The sequence below is a fragment of the Vigna angularis genome, chromosome 1 (assembly GCF_016808095.1).
Source record: "Vigna angularis cultivar LongXiaoDou No.4 chromosome 1, ASM1680809v1, whole genome shotgun sequence".
NCBI lineage: Eukaryota > Viridiplantae > Streptophyta > Magnoliopsida > Fabales > Fabaceae > Vigna > Vigna angularis.
In genome coordinates, this window is record NC_068970.1 from 1,832,939 (window position 1) to 1,856,981 (window position 24,043).

Genomic DNA, 24,043 nt, shown 5'->3' on the forward strand with positions numbered 1-24,043 from the left:
TTGTAATTTATGCATTCTTTTTATTTGGTGGAGTATGGATTTTCATAAACATATATATGTTCCTTTTTATCTAGTTCATAACAAGACCTTCTCTTTAACTTTTTCTTGTCTACCTTGGGAGACAAATTTTGTGCATCAAATTGTACAATCGATATATTATTATTAGATGTTTAAATTCTTTAATCCACTTTGATATTAAGAGAACTAAAATTATTTCTATTCAAAAACGGATTATAAATCTATATTTAACATAACCTGATGAAAAAAAAAACATTTAAAAAGGTAAGTGACAAATATCATTTTCTCTTTTAATGGAATAGAATATAAACCTTATCAAACCCCTTTTAAATTGATATAGAGAAGTTAAATCAGTTTCAAGGGTGGTTATTATTCGTTACATTGTATTTTGTTAGACTTCCTCAGGTTGATTTGATTCTATGCAAGTAAGACCAGGTAAAGTGTTTGAGTATTTGGGTGGGGCAAGATCCTAGATTAGTGACAATGCTATCATTATGTGGTAAATGTAGCAAAGTTACATTCTTTTTTGCAGATATGAAGTTACTTTATTTTGGAATATGAAAGTGGGAAGAAAAGCTGAAATTTTTCTTAAATTGGTATTCAATATAAGGGGAATCCTGAAAAGATATGATGCTTTCAAATCACTCCTATGGTATTATAATGTGACAATTAATAAATAGTATTATGTAATATATATATATATATATATATATATATATATATATATATATATATAGTTATTTCTGAGAAGGTAGTTAAGTTTCGATAAATCATTTTTCTAGTGCTGTCAAAATGGGTTGAAATTCGTGAGTCAATCCGGCACCACGGGTTTGGGTCGAGTTGAGTTGGAAAAAATGTTAAAATTTTGATACGAGCCAATTTTGATCTGGCTCGCTAAGAACCCGACTCACCCGGGTTGAACCCGTGGTGAACCGGGTTGGCTCACCAATCTACCTATTTTTTTTATTGAAATCAAATTGATTAAATTAATTATTCAAATCCTATTTCTTTTTTATTGAAATCAAATTAATTAAATTAATTATTCAAAACGCACAACTTTTAGCTTTTCGTGCTGCGTTGTGCTGTTGTCTATCCAAAAGTTCCCCTCTGCTATATATTTTTGTTAAAGGCTATATGTAGTTTTCTTGGTCAAACGGTTGTGTATGTCTCATTAAACTAAATTGGCAAAATTTTATATGCTTGATAGTTTAGAATATATAAGAGTAGAGTTTCTCTTTTGTTTCATTTTCTTTTATATCAATTGGGCCAATTATTACTGTTTCATTTTTATCGATCAAAGTAACATGTTATAAGAATCTAAAAAAAAAAGGGTGAAAAAAAGTTAAGTGAGCCAATGAGCCAACCCGTTTATCCCACCAACCTGTGATGAGTCGGGTCAGGTTCAAATTTTTTCAGCTCGCTAATAAATGAGTTGGATTGGATTCGCTCACTAAGTGACTAACCCGTGATGGGTCGGATTGAGTCGGGTCAGATTACCCGACAGCTCTACATTTTTCTTTAAGGGATACATAGTTATTTCACTAAACAAAATTTTATGGTTCATATTGTATGATAATTTAAAGTATGAAGACAATGTAGTCCTCGAAGACACCTTTATTTTTTTCTTCATTGCTCAAAGTTGGACGCAGTAGCAATTAAGAAGTAAAAAGTAGATTGAAATTTGCCTAAGGATATGAAATACATTGTCTCATTGAATTAGTTAAATGAGATTGAATCAGAAATAAATTCACTTACTAAACAAAGTGAAGTGATGATCTCTAATTTTAATTGTGAGGATGACTCCATCTTCTCTGTTGTTCCTCAAAGCTACTTATCTTAGCTGACTGTTCCTTATGACCAAGCTTGTTTGCATACAAACTATGGTAAGCCTTGGCATCCACACTCCTTAAAATTCTCACTAATTTTCTACCTTTTTCATTCACCACAACTTTTCCATCACTTGATTCATTGCCATCAGCCAAGACTTCAATGGGCTTCTCCTCGAATTTTGGATCAAGACCTGAATAGCTATCACCCAAGACAACTGCGCCTAGAATTTCTCCCAAGAACGTACCCTGCAAACAAGTTTATGCATAAACTCTGAGGTTAAGATGTGCAAAACTAGAAAGAAAAAAACTGTGGACAGGAAGTTGTACCATATGACTATATATGCTATGAGATTGCTTTAAACGGTATAGCCTCGACAGCAGACGCTTGGAAAACACGGCCTCTGGTGTTCTTGGTGTTCTACGCAATTCGCCTATAATGGCTGAAAACGAACTTGCTATGCGCTGGGTATCGAGTGGAATGAGTGTGATGTTAACTTCAGATTCAAACACTGTCTTGGCTGCTAAAGGATCCAAGAACATATTGAACTCAGCATATTGGTTGGAAGGAACTGAAAAAATATTTCCCTTGCCATTGACAGTGCTGCTAATGTGTCCCCCAACTACATATACATCCTGCAATGGAAACATGTTAAATGCAGAATCAAATGTTTCCTTTTGGGTAATTTTTCCAAAAATGACTGGAATTTTTCTTTTCTGGGGTTACTATCGAGCCACTTTCATAGCAGCTAATTGTTCTTGCTGATATACGCAACTATTTCAAATAGATGGTAACAAATACATACTATATAACTCACCTGAATTTTTGAGCTTATGTTTTTCACCGATACAACCCTTGCCAGATTAGTCAAGGGTCCATTAGTCAATACTGTAATCTTAGACTTTGGTTTAGTTTTTTGTAATATAGACTCCCAAACTTCCACGGCCAGTGGTTGTCTGAGCTCAGGGTGATCTGTGTCCCGAGGAGCTCCAAATTTCACAGAGTTCTCAGCTGTATACCTGAGATGGTTCGTGAATTAGCCAGTTGTTGGTAACAAACACTGAAAATATTTAAGTGGGAACAAGCTAGTGTATAACCTTGTTACGAGCTATCAAAGGTACAAAATGCATGAAACACTTACGCAAGAATTTAATGAAATATCATAATATTACACTATTCAAGTAAAATATTATGACACTGTTCATTTCTGCGTGACATAGATTCCATCATTTCTCTACTTTCAGTAGCAGCTTCCATTCCACTCTGCCTACATGATTTCACTAAGTCTTGATGCATTCTAATGTTTATACAGAATACATTCAAAGCCATAAAAGTAACATAAAATCACCTTCTTGGGCTGCGTGGTAGATCACGAGCAAGACCATAAAGAGTGTCAGAATCCAGTAACCCCCCACTTCCATGGGGAATGGCTTTTATATACTTGCATTCTCCAACAGCTCCGAATATTGGATCCGATTGATTCATTGCAAAAACATCTCCAAGACCTACTGGGATATCATCACGACCCATCATGTGCAGTAAGTCATAGACGGAATCTATTGTTGCTGCATTAGTCCATCCAGTAGGACTCACAATGATTGCCTGAGTGCAATTGCGTATATATTTCAACATAATATTGAAATTCTTAAGAACTTAAGTGCAAATCGAATAAACAATTAAGAATGAAAAAACAAGAATACCTTAAGGTCGATTACTTGAACAGACACTTTTAGGAGGTAAAATAGAGCAAGAAAATCTCCTGCACTCATGTCCATGTCAAACACAACAGGTTTCCCCAGTGTTTTATTTTGAAAATTTGGCTTGTAAGTTACTTCTTTGTAATAAGGAAACTGTGTGGTGAAGTTAAACCTCCCTGAATTTTGTGGATCCTTCAGAGCCTTTCATTAGACAGAATACAAAAATTCAGATTCATATACACTTTCCATTTTTAGAATCCGTTCATATAGTCAGATCACAAATTAACATTCACTTTTCCTAACACGGCATGATAAAACAGTGTGATTCATAAATCTTGAAAGAAGTTTGAACAATATAGTAAAAAATGTACCATACATTCAAGAAGTTTATGAAATATTCTCTGTCAAGTTTGCTCCCAACGTCCTTGTTAGGCTTTGCTTTTGTGGCAACAAGTACCCTCACTGAGTCTGGACCACTTACCTCTTTTGTGTAACCATCCTGTGTATAGAACATGTTTTGGTACATAACACGTTAAGATTTACCATATGTAGGTGTGAAATTGGACGTAACAAATTGAAGTTGCAAGCCAAAAGAGAAAGCAAGAATTACCTGACATCTACCTTTCCCATTTTTCACAAAGCAAAGTGGATCTCTAAGCCCTTGTTGAACATGACCACTATGCACCCCACCTTTCTCTAGATTGAACTTAGGAACTCTTCGGCCATCAAAGAAAGGGTTAGAGCCATCAGATGCCCCATAAGGTTTGTTTGAAGTTATAACAGTTATGTTCATATACTTCATTTCAGCAAATTCATTTTCTCCATTATGGTTATTGGGTTTACTCATGGTTGAGACTGCTATACCAGCTGCGAAAGAGTCCCACATGAAATAACTCTGCCAACAATGAATTCGTATTAGACGAAGAGTATACTTTACTTTAATAATTGGCACGCATGGCTTCATTAAGAAATTACCGAATAGAATTGGTCGTCAAACCAAGTATCACGAGCCATTTTCAAGGATTTGAAACAGTACTGTGCCTCGTATGTGTCTTGGCTCTTTTCAAATTCGTCAAAGAATTCTTTAGTGATAGGGATTGTGTTTGTTGCATCCAGAGGAACAAGAGTGACAGGAATTCCAGAATGAATCACCTAAATATCCACATATTTTCTGGTCATCAACATATTTTTTATATGACTTCAATCAACTAAACAAAGGTTACATAATGCTCCCCCAAAAAGATACAACTTCTAACTTCTTTATAAAAAATGTCGAAATAGTTTTTTGAATTTTTACTTTTTAAGACATTATAAATTTCTAAGAGATGTACTAAATTATGAAAAACAGATCCTTAGAAATACACAAATGAGCAGGCCTATTTAAAATCATTTTATCCAAGAAAGAGTGTCCAGTGATTTGATATATATGGATAGTAAACAACATGAAAAAACTGATAATATATATAATTATATTGAGGATATACTGATATGCTAAATTTAATTGTTTTGATAAATGTAAGAAGTTTTTTTTCATATTTTATATTTATATTTTTCCTTTACTTATATTTTAAAATTAAAAAATGAAAATAAACTATGCAAATAGTAAAAATGATTTCTCACGTGAACTATATAAAATATTTCTTTTTCTTAATTTTCTATTAAAAAACCTGTAAAGTATATAAAATATTTTTATTTTAAGCATCCTGCCATTTGATTTTTAAGTTTTAAATCAATGAGATAACGTGATCATTATTTTTGTATTTTCGTCTCGAATTCACTAATCAACTGTCTCAAGTTAGAAATAACACTGTGAACCAACTTATATCCTATTTTATTCTACTCCATATTTGATTTGTCCTTATACAATGTTTGTATATTTATATATAATTTGAAGAATGCATTAATTACTAAAAAAGATTTGTGTTAATGTTAAACAGTTTGAATGAAGAAGTGGTTTTATGAATATGAAAATGTGTATCAGACCTGGTATGCTGCAAAAGGATCTCCAAATATATTGAATTCTGCAAAAGGGTTAGTATTATAGTCTGTGAACATGTTCCCCCGATCACCGCACTGGCGAGGCACGCAGGAAGACGAAGCATTCTTAGGGCAACAACCTGTTGGATTGCTTGACCTTACGCCCCCACCCATTATATAGATACGCTCCACGTTCTTTTTCAGCTCTGGATTATTCATTAGGAAGATTCCAATGTTCGTGTGTGCTCCAATCACAAGCACTGTTATGGGACCAGAAGATATTTTTTCAATCAACACTTCCTGTGCGCTTGCTTGTTGCATTGGACTGTATTTCCTTCTTCCCTAATTTACCAAAATCTCTAAACACAATTAATCATGTTCTAAACATAATTAATCATTAAATAAGTACAATTTGAATTTTACACACCTGTGGTAGGAAAGCTTTCTTGATACCATAATTGGCATCAATGTCCAAACGCCCTCCAAGACCAATAGGAATGGCGCGCCTGTACCTGCAATCTCCCACCGTTGTCATTCCCTGCTTCAAGACGACAATCATCATTAAAACACATGCATTTAAATGTTTTTTTTTTTCAGTGTAATATAATTATAACCATTTTAAATTTTAAAAAAATGGTTAAAATTATTTATATATACCTCTATCTCCAGTCATCACATTTCTTAAGATTCAAATCATTTATTTAATACCTTATTCAGTTAACCTTTTAAAAAGCAAAACTGACATGAATCTCTCTCAGTTCTATGAGATATTATTTATTTTGAAAAGTAAAACTCTTTCACAGTTTTATCTTTAAAAATACTTCAATAAATAAATAAAAATATATAAATTGTTTTTATCTTCCCTCTAAATAATATAAGATCATGGAATGTAATAGAAACATAAATTCAATCATGATACAAGTATCCCGTACAATACCACACAAGTATAAATATAGTAATACTATTATATATACATTTTTTTCTCTTTTTTTATAGTAATTTATCATCTGACTACATAATTGAGCAGATTCTGACTTATCTATGTTATCCCTGTGAACAATATTCCTCGTATTTAGGGAAAAGTAAGGTTTGCAAAAGGTAAGAAACCTGTTCTATGATTGGAAGATATCCACCAACGTTGGGGAGTATGGTACCATCTGAGAGTATTCCACCCTCACCGCCGACTCCAACTGCAACATCATCTCGTCCCATCATATAAAGCAGATCGTAAATTTGATTAACAGCATGTCCAGCGTTGGTCCAAGCATTTGCGCTGATGGTGATGGCCTAAAATTGTTTCCACACACACAAAAAAAATACCTTCATAAACAAATTACGATATTATTCCCAAACCATATTTTACCTTCATACTTCCTTCAAGAGGGTATGATATAATCTTTCTTTCTTTTACTTTTCAGTTTATAATTTTTTACATTTGAGTATATATCACTTCTTTAATAATTTTCAAGCAATAAATACGAATTTGTATGAACTAGGTTCACAATATATTCAAAATAGCTAATGGTTTTACCAAAATGTCAATTAGTTTGAGTGATCAAACGCTACTTTGTTTGGAAAGGAATTCATGAGGTATGGGTTCTCTTTGTTAGGAGTGGTTTACAATTTCCGAGGATACCTGGACATTATTTTGAGATCACATGTGATAATTATTCCTAGAGTGTGATATGCTGACACCCATAAAAACAAAAAATATTCATATCATAATTTAAAATTATAATATTTTAATTATATTTATTTTATTTTTAATATAAATTCTAATATATATTATTATATTATTAAATAAAATTCTCAAGTGAATATTTTGAAATGTGTGGGAGTATCATTTTTCTTATTTGTATTTGACCTAAATGATTCATAATTATTTATAAGAAAAGTTTTGAAAGATATGGGAAAAAAATCGTGAGAACTATTTAGTAAATTACTATTCTAATTCAATATTTATTTTATAAAATAATTATATTTGTTAGGTTTTTCTTTATTTTTTTAAATGATTAATCTATTTAAAAAAAATGTTTTATTTTCTGAACTATCTTTTTATAAACAGAAAAACATTTATACTTAAAAAAGTTCACCTAATGATAATGTTAACACTATACTAAAAATAACGTGCTAACATTGATTAATTCAATTAAATTAATCACAAGTACCTATAAACTTCCTACTCAAATTCATTATATTTTTAATTAAATAAAAAACCTAATTTCCCGTACACTTTTTCTTCAAACTATTACAAATCAATCCTCCATGTTTTTCAAAGGAGTAATGTGAATCCCGGAAAGTGACAGACAAATAAGAAAAGCGGAAAAGTCCCACGATGTGACGTGGAAAAAAATTAATATCCAAAAATCTGAATTCTCTTCTAAGAATAAATTAAAATTCCAAATTACAGTGGAGACATTCGAGCAACATACGGCTGTTGACAACTGGGAAGGCATGCCTCTTTTATTTAAAATTAAATAAATAAATAAACTCATCAGTAAGAAAAAGCTCTTCAATGATTTGGTACAGAAGAATTTAGGTTGGGAAGTAACAGATGAATAATCTCCAAAATGAGTGACGAAGAAGAAAAAATCAGAAGAAGAAAGAGATGTGTTGCATTGATTTGACAGAAGACTTACCTCCAATTTAAACTGTGATGTGTTGAGTTTCATAAGGTAGAGAAGAGCAAATAAATCGTCGGTGTCTACATCTGTATCCACCAGAATCCGACGAGGTTTTCCCTCCACAAAGCTTCCTACAATCAGTAACACCACTGCTACTGCTAACCACACTCTCACCATCCTTCAAACAAACACTATAACTGCAATTCTTGAATTTGAAGAAGCAGAGCTACTGAACAGATAGCTGAATCTCAGGAATGGAACACACAGCTGACACGTTTAAATGAGACGTGATTTCACAGAGAGTATCGGATTTGAGAAATAGCTATACTTCCAAATGTTTGTTGGTACTTCAACTTTTACTGCACACACCAAAAAGTAGCCATTGAAATTTCAGACCGATGTCACATTACCTCAATAGTCCTTTTTTTATTCAAACATGTTACGTGTAGTCTACTCACTCACGCATGTATTACTTCAATCTTAATACGGATTTTGAAACTGATCAAATCAACAATCTGATAATCTCAAATCAACAAACTTTATTGTAACAGTTGAACAAAATTATTTCAACTGTTTTGCTATTCACAATATGCTTCCCCAATTATTACTTTAATTAATGTTTTGATTAATTCGAGCATTTATTTAATTGTTAATTAATCTAAACTCGAGATATTTATTATAGCAATTAATGGTTGAAAGAAAGTCAAAATCTATATTCAGTTATGAATGATATTTTAAATTTCCAGTATTTTAAAATACAAATATTGATGTTTTGTATACAATTTTTTCTTTAAAAACATTCATATTTGTCATAAATTTATTGGACTAGCAACTATATCTTATAGACTTTCCCGCATGCGTTAAACAAAGCCACCAACTCTAATGTTTGTCTTTATGCTATTTTTTTTTCATTCGTGTAGTACGGGATTTATTATAGTATATGTTATTATATTATTTTATTTAAATTAAAATAATCATAATACTAAAAATAACCACACATATTAAAACATTTAAATGAATTATCATAAATGTATGATATATATAATGTCAAATTTATTTGTTAATATCGTAATATGGGTGAGTCTACTTTGCTCTATGCTGTGCAGACTTGGTCCAACAATTACATAGCCCATCAAAGCAAAATTGAAAAAATAAATAAATAAGAGAGAGAAGAGAGAAAAGTGCAGTGTACGACATTGGCAGTATTAAGACCAGTTGCAGACAAAAAGGTTTAGATTCAGTCAGTAAAACATTTTTTTATCTGGTTTTACTCTTTGGTTAATCTCGAATATAAGGATATACTATCATACCATATTATTTTAATTTTTTATTTCAGAATTTTATATAACCTAGTACACTTTTATAATTTTTGCATTTATACTTTAATGAAATATAGTTTTTACAAAGTAAAAGTTACTTTTTTACTCTTTGAATTTGAAATCTTAGTATTTACTAATTTCGTAATTCATTTTTTCTATATAATTTTTCTTTATTTCTTATAATTGTTTCATTTATTTATTATTCACAGAATTCGAATATTTCGTGTATTTTCTTCAGTATTAATTACATTTTTTATGTTCAATTAATTTTCTTAATCAAATAGTTTTTAAATTTTATATATATGATTATTTCTACTCATTTTTTTGCTTTTATTTATTATTTTTTTCACACGAGGATATATGTTTATCTGAATTTCAAATTCTCAATCTTCAACCCTTCGTTTACTATATAATATAAAAAGTTATTTACTTTACTTTTTTTATTCAACTTTTTTTATTGTTTCACTCAAACAATTTTAATTATCTTATCAGTTTAACGAGTTTGATATTTGAAAATGATTTTGAAATTTTTAAGATTCATTATATTTTATTACATATTTAAATAATTTATAAGATACATATTTAATCATTTTTACTTCTTTTTAATATTCTTATTTATTTTGTTTTTTTCTAAATATTGTTTTAATGATTTTTAATATAAATATAATTTTACCAATAATTTTTTTCTAAACTTTGACATTAAATATATTATTTTAATATTAAATATTTGAAAATATTATATTTTTATAATTTTTTATAAAAATTAATTAATATTAAAAGAGTAAGAAATCATATACATAAATTTGATATATCTATTATGCATCGAGAACAATGATGAAATATAATTTTTGTTAGAATAAAAAATTTAACATTAAATAAAAAAAAGATAAACATAAATTTATACACACTTAACATATAAGAAATTTTTAGAATGATAATAAAAACAATCTATAAGAACTTGACTCAAAAATTAGAGATGTATAAAAAATAATGTTTAATCATATAAATAAAATTATTAAACTTAAAGGTAGTTGAATTAAGAGAATAAAATGTTAATTATTAAACTTACATATTTGTCATTAGGACTGATGCATAGTGTTGAACTGCATTTATAAGTCCCATACCGCCTGGATCATATAAGAGTCCCTCTTAAGCTTACTATAAAAATAATTTTCCTTCTCTTTAATTCTCATACCTTTCTCGGCCTTTTGGCTAAGATCAAGTGTAGTATCTGTTCTTATCAGTTTAATATCTGATATGTGGGTCAATGGCTCACATGATATTAAATTAATTTTTTAAAGGGGAGATTTTGATACAGTAGCTTGCTACTGAAAATCCCAAGTGTGCTCAAGTCTTGCACTACAGCTTGAGTTTGGCACACCCTACAGAGGAATTAGCCCAAATATTATAAATGTGAAAATGATTGTGGAAAATAATGTTTAATCACATAAAAAATTATTAAACTTAAAATAGTTGAATTAAAATAATAACTAGACATTAGAGGATTATTAAATTTATAATTACTAGCATTTGTTAGACATTATAGGATGATTAAATTTATAATTACTAGTAAAATGTGTAATGTAACATCCAAAATACAGTATAAAACCATATATAGAATATTCACAATTAAGCTTACACCAGTTTACATCGAACAGTTTCAAAACTAAGCTTATACCGAACAGTTTTACAAAATAAAACCCAATCTAACGACCGAACGAACAAGACGGAAAAAAAAAAATAGGATAAGCTTATGTAATTTAATTAATTTAGTAAAACATATTTCACATAAATATAACATAATTCAATATACAACCATGTAACATTCAATCATACATTTCCAATCAAAATTTCAAGTCAAAGCATGCAATGACCGACCACTTTACTCTGACTGTCCGGACTGTATGAATTCTGTGTAACTACCACGTTTTTGCACCCGGGTGATGTAATAGCTGGAATGCCCTCAACAGCTGCCACTCGAGGTTAGTCCGTTCCGTCCAAGTTCACCTTATAGACCAGGACATCCTGCCATTCTCGCACATGACTTACTCCTCTCTACTTGAGAATGAGTAATCACAGAATATCAGGATAACCGCCAGCTAAGCATAACCACATTCATACTCTACCATTCAATAATCACTCATGAGATATTCCTCCCTGGAATACTCTTTCATTTCCATACCATTCCATTTATATTCTATAATACAATCAAACCGAACCAATACAAACAGATCCCATCTGAAATCAAAACTGAACAATAACATTCCCCCAGAGACAAGACCGAACGTTTTGAATACCTTCTAGACTAACATAGCTGAATACTTAGTGCAAGACCGAGCGGTCTTCCACTTATACACCGAACAGGACCGAACAGTTCATTCTAGATAAAAAAACTCATCATAAGCCGAACACTAGTGATAGTATTTGGACTTTTACTTGCTACTCAACAGTTACTACAGAACAGTATTTTACTAGACCCAACTCCTAACAATGTACCGAATACTAAATATTACATATAATTTAGACTTAACCCAAAATCATAATAACTATTGCTAGAACCTAAGAACTTAACCGAACCCTACAATATTTATCCGAATACTATTGACTTGGACCGAACATTCTTAGTTCAAAGAGAATACACAATGGGTATAATAAAATACCGAGCGCTTGGTTAAAGACCAACCACTATAAAGACCGAGCGCTTGGTTCAAAACAGAGCACTACTCAGACCGAACGCTTGATTTCAAGACTGAACACTATTGAACTTAAATCAAAATGAAGGGATATATATATATATACACACACACACACACACAATTACATAACACTTATTTTCAATGAAGGATAAAGATAACGTCTACGACTTTAAATATTATAAAATATATTAACTAACTGTTTAGGAAGCATAAAAGAAGAAATCATACTTAGACCGAACGCTTACTTACAAATATACTAAGAGGAAACCGATCGGTCATTAACTGAAATTCTCCACAGAAGAAGAATCCAATTCAAACCGAATACCCAAGGATAAAACGAACGGTCAATAATGACTCTCGGTTACAATTTACAGGATTCTGCAGATTAATGCAGAATGACGATCAACTATGTTTCTACCCAGTTATACCTTTTCATAAATCAACAATACACTCAAACAAACATGCAGTATTACAACATCAACCAACTCATCAATCATAACATCATACCATCCAATAAATCATCATCAAACAAGAATTATAATTAAATTACAAGCTTCCCTTACCTCTAAACGTAGCCGAACGCTCAGCGATGCAGTATTTGGCTCACCACTACCAGAAATCTTAGAATTCTACAGTCATGCTTTATGAAACTAACCAACAAAAGACCAGAAATACTCATAATGAGATGATAAACTCATGCAACCAGAATCTGGGTTTGCATGTGACAGAAAAACGAACGGTGTAAGAAGAGAAGTACTCACCCGTTTAAACCACAACTTGATCGGTTTAAATGAAAGCCCTTGACGTCGGGAGAGTTCAACTGGTGCCTGATTGGTGATCGGAATAAGAAAAAGATGAGAATTCTTAGAAAGAAGGTGGGGATTGTAGAGAGAATGAGGAGAAAATGGGGTTCAACAGTTTGGAGAAGAAGGGTCATGTAGAAAAGTGACACGAAGTTTGAAATTTAGCCTTAAATACTAGCGTCACTAAAACCGACCGGCCACTCAGCGCTACACCTGTCTTCCACTATTTGAAAATCCGAACTCTTTCATTGACACTTGACTTCCACTACTTGGGTTTTTAATGGGTTCTGTTACACTAAGTGACGTGAGTTCATAATAAAAGATAATAAAATTTTCATTATTATTATTATAAAATTAAATATAAATCTTTTAAAATATAATTAAGTTTAAAAAATGATAAAATAGAAAAAAGTTAAATTTAAAATAACAGTCACTTAAAGGAAAATTTAATAAAATAATTACTTTTTATAAAATTGAAAAATAAATGTAAACACCAAAAGAAAACTTCTTTATTTATATATAAAGATTATATCATAAATAATTCTTTTTAAGTAAAATAAGTATTAATATATTTTATTGTTAAGATAAAAACTGATTTGATTATTTTTATTTAATGTGTTAATAGTTGGGATTAAATATGTATTTTAGTATTTAATAATTTATGTTTGATTATTAAAGAAAAAGTTAATATTAATATTTAATTAATTTTGAAAATATATTTTTTTAATTCTTAAATTTGAATTTTTTTTAAATAAATATATATGACAACTATTAAAGACTAAATATATACTAAATCTTCTAATTAATAAACTTCAAATAAAACTAAGATAATTAAAGTGATTATATTAATACTGTATTTTCTTTTTATTGTATTAATAACAAAATATCTTAATAATCATTGTATTAAACAAACAATTTACCAATAAACTTACATTTTTAACATGGAAAATAATTATTTTTATCATCGTACTATTAATTTTTTAAGAGATAATATTTTGGAGAGAAAGAAACTTATGTTTTGTTTGTTTTTTATAAGTGGATTTAAGAGTGACAAATTATTCTTTGAAGACGCCTTTCTTTTTTCTTCATTACTCAAACTTGAACGGTCGCAATCAAGAAGCAATTGATGTAAAAACTAGATTGAAATTTGTTTAAGTTTTCACGTTAATTATTGAGATGAAGTTATGTTTAAAATTCACTTAGTAAACAGTGAAGTAATGATCTCTAATTTCAACTGAGGATGACTCCATCTTCTCCGTTGTTCTTCAAAACTCCCTATCTTAGCTGACTGTTCCTCATGGCCAAGCTTGTTTGCATACAATTTATAGTAAGCTTTGGCATCCACAGTCGTTAAAATTCTCACTAATTTTCCATCTTTTTCATCCACCACAACTTTTCCATCACTCGATTCATTACCATCAGCCAAGACTTTAATGAGCTTCTCCTCAAATTTTGGATCAAGACCTGAATAGCTATCACCCAAGACAACTGCGCCTAGAATTTCTCCCAAGAACGTGCCCTGCAAACACAAAGGACTTAAACAGTGGAAACAAGAACTAATCCTATCTAATCTACTTTTTCTAATGCAATTTCTTAACGTTTTATCAATCGTTTGGTTCCTACATCAGCACCAACATTTTTCTTAATCCTTATACCTAAATCCTCAATATTTTAGTCTTATACTAATTTTTTTTTATGTTTAGTTCTTGTATTTCTATTTCGTAGCGGTCTTGCAATAAAAACAAGAATAACAAATATTCCTATAAGAACTAAACGGGAATCATCGTGTTTCTTAAGGGGCATTGTTAAAACGAATCTAAAGTTGATTATTCTCCTTTTTGTGTCACACATTTAGAGAGGTTAACCATAAATTCTGAGATTAAGATGTGAAAACCTAGAAAGAAAAATCTGTGGGCTGAAAGTTATACCATATGCTGATACATGCTATGAGATTGCTTTAAATGGTATAGCCGTGACAGCAGACGTTCGGAAAACACAGCCTCTGGTGTTCTTGGTGTCCTACGCAACTCGCCTATAATGGCTGAAAACGAACTTGATTTGCGCTGGGTATTGAGTGGAATGAGTGTGACATTAACTTCTGATTCAAACACTATCCTGGCTGCTAAAGGATCCAAGAACATGTTGAACTCAGCATATTGGTTGGAAGGAACTGAAAATATATTTCCTTTGTCTTTAACAGTGCTGCTAATGTGTCCACCAACGACATATACATCCTGCGACATTTTAGAATTGTTATTCCTTGTTTGTTATGATGCTATCAGTACAATACAGATATCTTAATCATTCGAGGAAAAATGTTAAATGCATAATCAAATGCTTCCCTTTGGTTAATATTATTAAAGGATAATTTTGACAACAATTTTTTTATAACATTTTAACATCATCTACGTGTCATTCTGTAATTGATCCAAAATTATTTCACAATCAGTTATAATAATCATAAACACTAATATAGACAATTACAAAATGACACATAAATATTATTAAAATATTGTTAAAAAGATGTTGTGAAAGTTTCATATCCTATTATCAAAATGACTATAACTTTTTTATAACAGGACACCTGTCACTGTTTTATTGATTTACTTGAATTTATTTTAAAAAAAATATTTGAAACGGATACAGGTCACCACGCGAGGTTGTCAAAAATAGTTTGTTAAAAAACCTTTTTCCTTTTTTCTAGGGGTTACTCTCAAGGCACTTCCACAATAGGTAATTGTTCTTGCTGATATATGCAGCTATTTCAAATAGATGATAACTAATACATACTATAACTTGCCTGAATTCTTGAGCTTATGTTTTTCATCAATACAACCTTTGCCAGGTTAGTCAAGGGTCCATTCGTCAGCACTGTAATCTTAGACCCTGGATTAGTTTTTTGTAACATAGACTCCCAAACTTCCATGGCCAGTGGTTGTCTGAGTTCAGGGTGATCTGTATCCCGGGGAGCCCCAAACTTCACAGAATTCTCAGTTGTATACCTGAAATGGTTCGTGTGTTAGCCAGTTGCTCGAAACAAAAACTGGAAATACTTAAGTGCGAGCAAACTAATATATAACCTTGTTAAAAGGTATCCAGGTTACAAAATGCACGACACACTTAACAAAGGTTACGCAACAATTGAATGAAATATTATAATAATACTCTATTCAAGAAAAATAATTCTTTCATCATAGTGTTTTGTTAGAGTTCTTGGTGACCAGAAACCAGATTATCCGCTGGATTGAATCAGTGTCCCAAATAACATGGTTCATTTCTGCATGACACATATTTCGTTATTTCTCTACTTTCAATAGCAGCTTCCATTCCACTTGGCCTACATGATTTCACTAGCTTCTGATGCCTTCTAATGCTGATAAACAATACATTCAAAGCCATAAAAGTAATTGAAAATCACCTTCGTGGGCTGCGTGGCAGATCACGAGCAAGACCATAAAGAGTATCAGAGTCCAGTAATCCCCCATTTCCATGGGGAATGGCTTTTATATACTTGCATTCTCCAACAGCTTCAAATACTGGATCTGGTTGATCTATTGCAAAAACATCTCCAAGACCAACTGGGATATCGTCACGACCCATCATGTGCAGTAAGTCATAGATGGAATCTATTGTAGCTGCATTAGTCCATCCAGTAGGACTCACGATGATTGCCTGAGTGCAATTGTGTATAAATTTCAACATAATATTAAACTTCTTGAGAATTTAAGTGTAGATCAGATAAACAAGAATACCTTAAGGTCGATTACTTGAACAGGCACTTTTAGGAGGTAAAATAGAGCAAGAAAATCTCCTGCACTCATGTCCATGTCAAACACAACAGGTTTCCCCAGTGTTTTATTTTGAAAATTTGGCTTGTAAGTTACTTCTTTGTAATAAGGAAACTGTGTGGTGAAGTTGAACCTCCCTGAATTTTGTGGATCCTTCATAACCTTTAATTCGACACAATACAAAAAGTCAGATTCATACACACTTTTCCATTTTAAGAATCCCTTCATATGGTCAGAGCACAAATAATTAATATTCAGTTTTCCTTACACGCCATGATAAAACAGTGTGATTCATAAATTTTGAAAGAAGATTAAAGAATATAATAAAAAATTTACCATACATTCAAGAAGTTTATGAAATATTCTCTGTCAAGTTTGCTCCTAACATCCTTGTTAGGCTTTGCTTTTGTGGCAACAAGTACCCTCACTGAGTCTGGACCACTTACCTCTTTTGTGTAACCATCCTGTGTATAGAACATGTTTTGGTACATAACACGATAAGATTTACTATATGTAGGTGTGAAATTGGACGTAACAAATTGAAGTTGCAAGCCAAAAGGGAAAGCAAGAATTACCTGACATCTACCTTTCCCATTTTTCACAAAGCAAAGTGGATCTCTAAGTCCTTGTTGAACATGGCCACTATGCACCCCACCTTTCTCTAGATTGAACTTAGGAACTCTTCGGCCATCAAAGAAAGGGTTAGAGCCATCATTTTCCCCATAAGGTTTGTTTGAAGTTATAACAGTTATGTTCATATACTTCATTTCAGAAAATTCATTTTCTCCATTATGGTTATTGGGTTTACTCATGGTTGAGACTGCTATACCAGCTGCGAAAGAGTCCCACATGAAATAACTCTGCCAACAATGAATTCGTATTAGACGAAGAGTATACTTTACTTTAATAATTGGCACGCATGGCTTCATTAAGAAATTACCGAATAGAATTGGTCGTCAAACCAAGTATCACGAGCCATTTTCAAGGATTTGAAACAGTACTGTGCCTCGTATGTGTCTTGGCTCTTTTCAAATTCGTCAAAGAATTCCTTAGTGATAGGGATTGTGTTTGTTGCATCCAGAGAAACAAGAGTGACAGGAATTCCAGAATGAATCACCTAAATATCCACGTATTTTTTTTATAATCAACTAAATAAAGTTTATATAATGCTCCTCCATAAATGATACCACTTCTAACTTATCTATAAAAAATGTTGAAATAATTGAGTTTTTATGGTCATAAATTTCTATCTGAGAATAATCTAAGTGTGAGTGTATGTTTTTATATGATTTTATACTATGTAAATATTAATAAACTTCATTGTATAAATTGATTTTATAATATTAAGTTAAATTTAAAGCATATTTTTTAGAAATAAAAGTCATAATAAAAACTTAAAAAAATAATGAAATAATGAAGCATAATATGTATCAAAGAGGACTACGAAATAAAATTTAGAACTATACAATATAAAATATTAATGACATAATAAATAAAAATATTTTGTTATACTGAACATATAAACGACATATATGATCCTATCCGGTCCAAAAGACATAATTATGGATACGGTCCAATAACAAGATATCTCAAACTTATATATTATTTTGGACCATTATCACATATTATTATCAAATCTCAATAGTTAGCTCTTATTATTTTCTGAGTAAATATTGTTTTAACATGATCCTATAAATATAATTATAACCCCTCATTTCACACTTTGATATTTGATAACTATTGATATTTGATAACTATTCTCGTATAATAGATCCTATAAATATAACATTGGTCCGTTACAGATTATGTGAGGTGTGGGTTGATGGATTTAAAAGTTCAATCTGCCTCACTATCTCCTATCACTTCTAACTCTTAATTCAACTCCCCAATTCCATCTACAGGAGCAAACTAACTGGAGAGTTATAGGAAATTGAAGAGAAAAGACGCATGTTGATTAACGGGTTAGAGATGAGAAGATAGAAGTAACACTTCTGTCATCTCGTTGACGATAAAATTATATAGTAGATACTTAAAAGAAAATTAAATACATTTTAAACATTCAACAAAACGAAAATTTTTAATTGGAATTTATTAACAAATACATAAGTTTATAAAATACTAAGATTTGATTATCTCTTTTATATATAACTACCATTATTAATATTATTTTTTTCTTAAAACATGAAGGTACGTAATACTTCTTTTTCACTGGTAATTGTTATTTTTATCATTAGGGCAAATACTTTATTACTTACATAACCATACTAACTAGAATTTTCAATATAACAAATTTAATGAACTTACAAGAAGAATTCTAATTTTTATAAAAAATAAATAAAAATGAGCATACAGAGTTAAAAGAAAAAGTAGCATATATAATGTTTGTATATTTATATATAGGCAACTTTGAACAATACATTAATTACTAAAAGAGATTGTGTTAATGTTAAACAGTTTGAATGAAGAAGTGGTTTTATGAATATGGAAATGTGTATCAGACCTGGTATGCTGCAAAAGGATCTCCAAATATATTGAATTCTGCAAAAGGGTTATCAGTGAACATGTTCCCCCGATCACCGTACTGGCGAGGCACGCAGGAAGACGAAGCATTCTTAGGGCAACAACCTGTTGGACTGCTTGACCTTACGCCTCCACCCATTATATAGATACGCTCCACGTTCTTTTTCAGCTGTGGATTATTCATTAGGAAGATTCCAATGTTCGTGTGTACTCCGATCACAAGCACTGTAATGGGACCAGAAGATATTTTCTCAATCAACACTTCCTGTGCGCTTGCTTGATGCATTGGACTGTATTTCCTTCTTCCCTAGTTTACCACAATCTCTAAACACAATTAATCATGTTCTAAACATAATTAATCATTAAATAAGTACAATTTGAATTTTACACACCTGTGGTAGGAAAGCTTTCCTGATACCATAATTGGCATCAATGTCCAAACGCCCTCCAAGACCAATAGGAATGGCGCGCCTGTACCTGCAATCTCCCACCGTTGTCATTCCCTGCTTCAAGACGACAATCATCCTTAAAACAAATGCATTTAAATGTAATAGAAACATAAACTCAATCAAGATACAAGTATCTCGTACAATACCACACAAATATAAATATAGTAATACTATTACATACACATTTTTTCTCTTTTTTTATAGTATCATCTGACTACATAGTTGAGCAGATTCTGACTTATCTATGTTATCCTTGTGAGCAATATTCCTCGTATTTAGGGAAAAGTAAGGTTTGCAAAAGGTAAGAAACCTGTTCTATGATTGGAAGATATCCACCAACGTTGGGGAGTATGGTACCATCTGATAGTATTCCACCCTCGCCGCCAACTCCAACTGCAACATCATCTCGTCCCATCATGTAAAGCAGATCGTAAATTTGATTAACAGCATGTCCAGCATTCGTCCAAGCATTTGCGCTGATGGTGATGCCCTAAAATGTTTCCACCACACACACACAAAAAATAAATACCTTCATAAACAAATTACGATATTATTCCCCAACCATATTTTACCTTCTTACTTCCTTCAAGAGGGTATAATATAATCTTTCTTTTACTTTTCAGTTTATAAATTTTACATTTCAGTATATATCACTTCTTTAATAATTTTCTAGTAATAAATACGAATTTGTATGAACTAGGTTTACAATTTCCGAGGATACGTGGACATTATTTTGAGACCACGTTTGATAATATTAATTATTCCTAGAGTGTGATATCTTGACACCACTAAAACCAAAAAATATTTATATCATAATTTAAACTGTGATGTGTTGCATTGATTTGACAGAAGACTTACCTCCAATTTAAACTGTGATGTGTTGAGTTTCATAAGGTAGAGAAGAGCAAATAAATCATCGGTGTCTACATCTGTATCCACCAGAATCCGATGAGGTTTTCCCTCCACAAAGCTTCCTGCAATCAGTAACACCACTGCTACTGCTAACCACACTCTCACCATCCTTCAAACTAACACTATACCTGCAATTCTTGAATTTGAAGAAGCAGAGTATCTCAGGAATGGCGTTTAAATGAGAGGTGATTTCATAGAGAGTATCAGATTTCAGAAATAAACTATACTTCCACGTGTTTGTTGGTTCTTTAACTTTGACTGCACACGCCAAAAAGTAGCCATTGAAATTTCAAACTGGATGAAGTCGACAACTTGCACGCAAGTATCTGATAATCTCAAATCAACAAACTTTATTGTAACAGTCAAACAAAATTTTTCAACTGTTCCGTTATTCACAATATGCTTCTCTAATTATTACTTTAATTAATCTTTTGATTAATTCGAGCATATCAATCAAATTCAACGATGTCCTACTGTGGTCACTGCTCACTAAACATTCATGTTCACAATTATTGATGTCTGTATACAATTTTTTCTTTAAAAACATTCATATTTGTCATAAATTTATTTGACTAGCAACTATATCTTATAGACTTTCCGGCATGCGTTAAACAAAGCCACTAGCTCTGATGTTTGTCTTTATGTTAGTGTTTTTTTTTCACTCGTGCAGTACGGGATTTATTATAGTATATGTTAATGTCAACCTCCAATTTCGTTGCTGACTAAATAATATGTCTTTTTTATTTTATCTTATTTTGTCTTTTTATTATTTTGATTCTATTTTTATTGTATTATTATTTTTTTTCGTTTTATATTATTTGATTTTATTTTATTTTCTATATTAGTCTTTTTTTTAAAAAGAAAAAAAAGGAAAAAGGAAAAAAAAGAAAAAAGAAAAAAAGGAAGAAAAAAAGGAAAAAAGAAAGAAAAAAGAAAGAAAAAAGAAAAGAAAAGAAAAGAAAAGGAAAAAAAAGGAAAAAGGAAAAAAAAGAAAAAAAAGAAAAAAAGGAAGAAAAAAAAGAAAAAAGAAAGAAAAAAGAAAAAAAAGAAAAAAGAAAGAAAAAAGAAAAAAAAAAGGAAAAAAAAGGAAAAAGGAAAAAAAAGAAAAAAGAAAAAAAGGAAAAAAAAGAAAAGAAAAGGAAAAAAAGAAAAGGGGAAACAGGAGCACCAGGTGAGTCACTTTTCACGCTACCATTCACTCCACAGATTCAAATAACAGAAATCCATCTTCCTACCCAACGAATTTGATAGCCCATTTTCTTCTTCCTCGAATATCTCCTTCCCGATTCTCTATTTCGCTCCCATCCTCCTGCTTCTTCAACCATCACACCACACCCCATTTTCAAAGAAACGACAACCACCAAACTCGCCTCCCTGTCTATCTCTCCCTTCTTCCTCCTTCGGCTTTGATTTCTCTTTCCTCATTCACGATCCCAATTTCACTAGGGACTCATTTCCGATACGATTCTGAGCTTGCTAGATCCACGACAAGGTTTCGTTTCCCAGATTCTTTTGTAAAATATTCTTCCTCTGGCACAACTGTCTCCGCCACCTCCACACACATTCATCTACCACAACCATTCCAAGCTTTGCCGCCGGCAGTGCTTCAATGGCGGGATCTCAAATCGGAGTCAATTACAACCGTAGATCTCGTCGTTCCGGTTAGCGTTGGTGGTGCGACCTTCGCCAGCGGTTGGGAAGATGTCGTCGGTCTGGAAGAGAGCCGCGGCTACGAGGATCACAGCACCGTCTCCGCCATCAAAGCCTCCATAGACAAAATCCCCAACGATTTCAAGGTAAATGCAGATTTAGCATCGCGGTTTGTTGCGGACATTGACGCCGATAAGGTCGAGTTTAAGTTTAAGAAGGCAGAGTATTGCGAGGCCTGAAGTTAATGCTGATCTTATTATCAGAATGAAGCCAAAAACACATCACTCTTCTTCTTCTCTCCCCAAACTCTCCGAAACCTGCCTTAACCATCCCATCAACCCATCCCAACACCCCAAAACACGAAAATATCCATAGTTTTGAGTATAAAAAAAAAAACAGAGAACAAGTTGCAAGCCCGGTGGTGGTGTGAGCGGCGACTAGGGGCTCCATTGGCAGCGACACCGTAAATAGATAAATCCAACCAAGGATTTGGTCTCGCGTTCATAGAAGAGGGAAACCCTCGCACAAAGAAGGGAGAATCTGGTGCTTGCGGAGGCGAGGGTTACAAATGGCGATATTGTCGACGACGATAGAGATACAGATGAGTGATTTTGAGGAATGTCTACATAGTAGAAGTGGGAACGGTGATGGAGAATGAGTGTTATATCAAAAGAAGGAGCTGTGGCGGTTCTTGGCAGAGGAAAGATAATGGTGGTGCTGCTGTCTTTCACTTACTTTCAAAAGATCCCTACCAGCAAGGGTTTGGGCCAACCCAATTTTTCGTGCACCATTGATTTCCTCTGTCTTCAATGGATTGGGTTAGCTTTCGTACACCCCACCACTAGTCTTGCACCCCTGACAAATACAGAGATGGAGGAAAAGAGCTTTGTGCTGCATGCATCCCTGTTTATTTGTATCTGCATCCCTTTTCTCATTTGTTGTTTTGTTTTATTTCATGCTTTTGCTTTTTTTTTTTTTTTGTTTCTTTAGTCTTTGTTACCCTGTGTGTTTTATTTTTATTAAATTTGTTTGTTTGTTGCATTCTCAATTTTTGATAAAAATAGCAAATGTTCAATAAAAAGCATAAAAATAAAAAACAAAAGAAAATGAAAAAATAAAATAAAATTACAAAACTATACGAAATAATATTAAAGCTTCTAATAATATACTTTTTAATATCTTCTTTTTAAATATCTTCTCTCTTGAATAGAAAGAGATAAAACTAAAATTATAAAAAAAATGGTTTCAGAGCTTCCGACGGTATCTTTCTTCTTGATAACTAAATATAGTTTTCAATTTGTTCTTGTTTTATTTTTCTTTAAATATTGTTTTTTTAAAATAAAAAAGATAAATTTAAAAATTATAGCTGTAATTTGTTTTTCTTAATATTGTTTTTTTATAAATAGGTATATCTGTAATTTGTTTTCAATCTTTTAGACCTTTCTTCAAAAACACTTACTTAAATATTATTATTTTTTAAATAAATATTACTATTATTCTATATTATATAGATGCGATTACTGTTTTAAAATCTTATTTTAAACATTTACGTAAATATTATTTTTATATAATAAAATTAAAAAAATAAAGATAAAATTAAAAAATTAAAAAAATTATTTTTTAATATTTTAAATAGTAGTATGAGTACTCTTCTGACCGTCCTTAATACTTAATACTCTTGATCTAAAAGTTAAATAATAAATTAAATAATGATATGAGTACTCGTGCGATAATCCGTATCAGTCTAGTACTCACTATCTGAA

At 31.5% G+C, this 24,043-nt stretch overlaps 2 protein-coding genes and 1 non-coding gene across 4 annotated transcripts; 1 reads left to right on the forward strand and 2 right to left on the reverse strand.

The window, feature by feature from the left end:
* Positions 1-1,622: 1,622 nt before the first annotated feature.
* LOC108330080 (nucleoside hydrolase 3-like) lies at positions 1,623-8,499 on the reverse strand. The gene is made up of 12 exons (XM_052872077.1): positions 8,159-8,499; positions 6,627-6,806; positions 5,947-6,057; positions 5,526-5,861; positions 4,518-4,694; positions 4,153-4,437; positions 3,919-4,041; positions 3,546-3,743; positions 3,194-3,447; positions 2,663-2,864; positions 2,175-2,480; positions 1,623-2,093 (listed from the first exon to the last, which is right to left on the reverse strand). Exons 1-12 carry the CDS (start codon positions 8,318-8,320, stop codon positions 1,803-1,805), a joined length of 2,625 nt encoding a protein of 874 aa, XP_052728037.1. The 5' UTR covers positions 8,321-8,499; the 3' UTR covers positions 1,623-1,802.
* Positions 8,500-10,653: 2,154 nt separating this feature from the next.
* On the forward strand, positions 10,654-10,848 carry LOC128195079 (U2 spliceosomal RNA). The gene has a single exon (XR_008246652.1). It is a non-coding gene; the product is annotated as a U2 spliceosomal RNA (small nuclear RNA).
* Positions 10,849-14,084: 3,236 nt separating this feature from the next.
* Positions 14,085-20,761, reverse strand: LOC108343884 (nucleoside hydrolase 3). Of its 2 annotated transcripts, XM_017582313.2 has the most exons (12): positions 20,577-20,761; positions 20,029-20,208; positions 19,662-19,772; positions 19,250-19,576; positions 17,690-17,866; positions 17,325-17,609; positions 17,091-17,213; positions 16,714-16,911; positions 16,380-16,633; positions 15,762-15,963; positions 14,890-15,195; positions 14,085-14,480 (listed from the first exon to the last, which is right to left on the reverse strand). In XM_017582313.2, exons 1-12 carry the CDS (start codon positions 20,736-20,738, stop codon positions 14,157-14,159), a joined length of 2,649 nt encoding a protein of 882 aa, XP_017437802.2. In that variant the 5' UTR covers positions 20,739-20,761; the 3' UTR covers positions 14,085-14,156. The 2 variants fall into 2 exon arrangements, with proteins under 2 accessions (XP_017437802.2, XP_052728503.1); XM_052872543.1 differs by lacking the exons at positions 14,085-14,480; positions 14,890-15,195; positions 15,762-15,963; positions 16,380-16,633 and having other exon boundaries at positions 16,775-16,911; positions 17,086-17,213.
* Between the last annotated feature and the right edge of the window lie 3,282 nt (positions 20,762-24,043).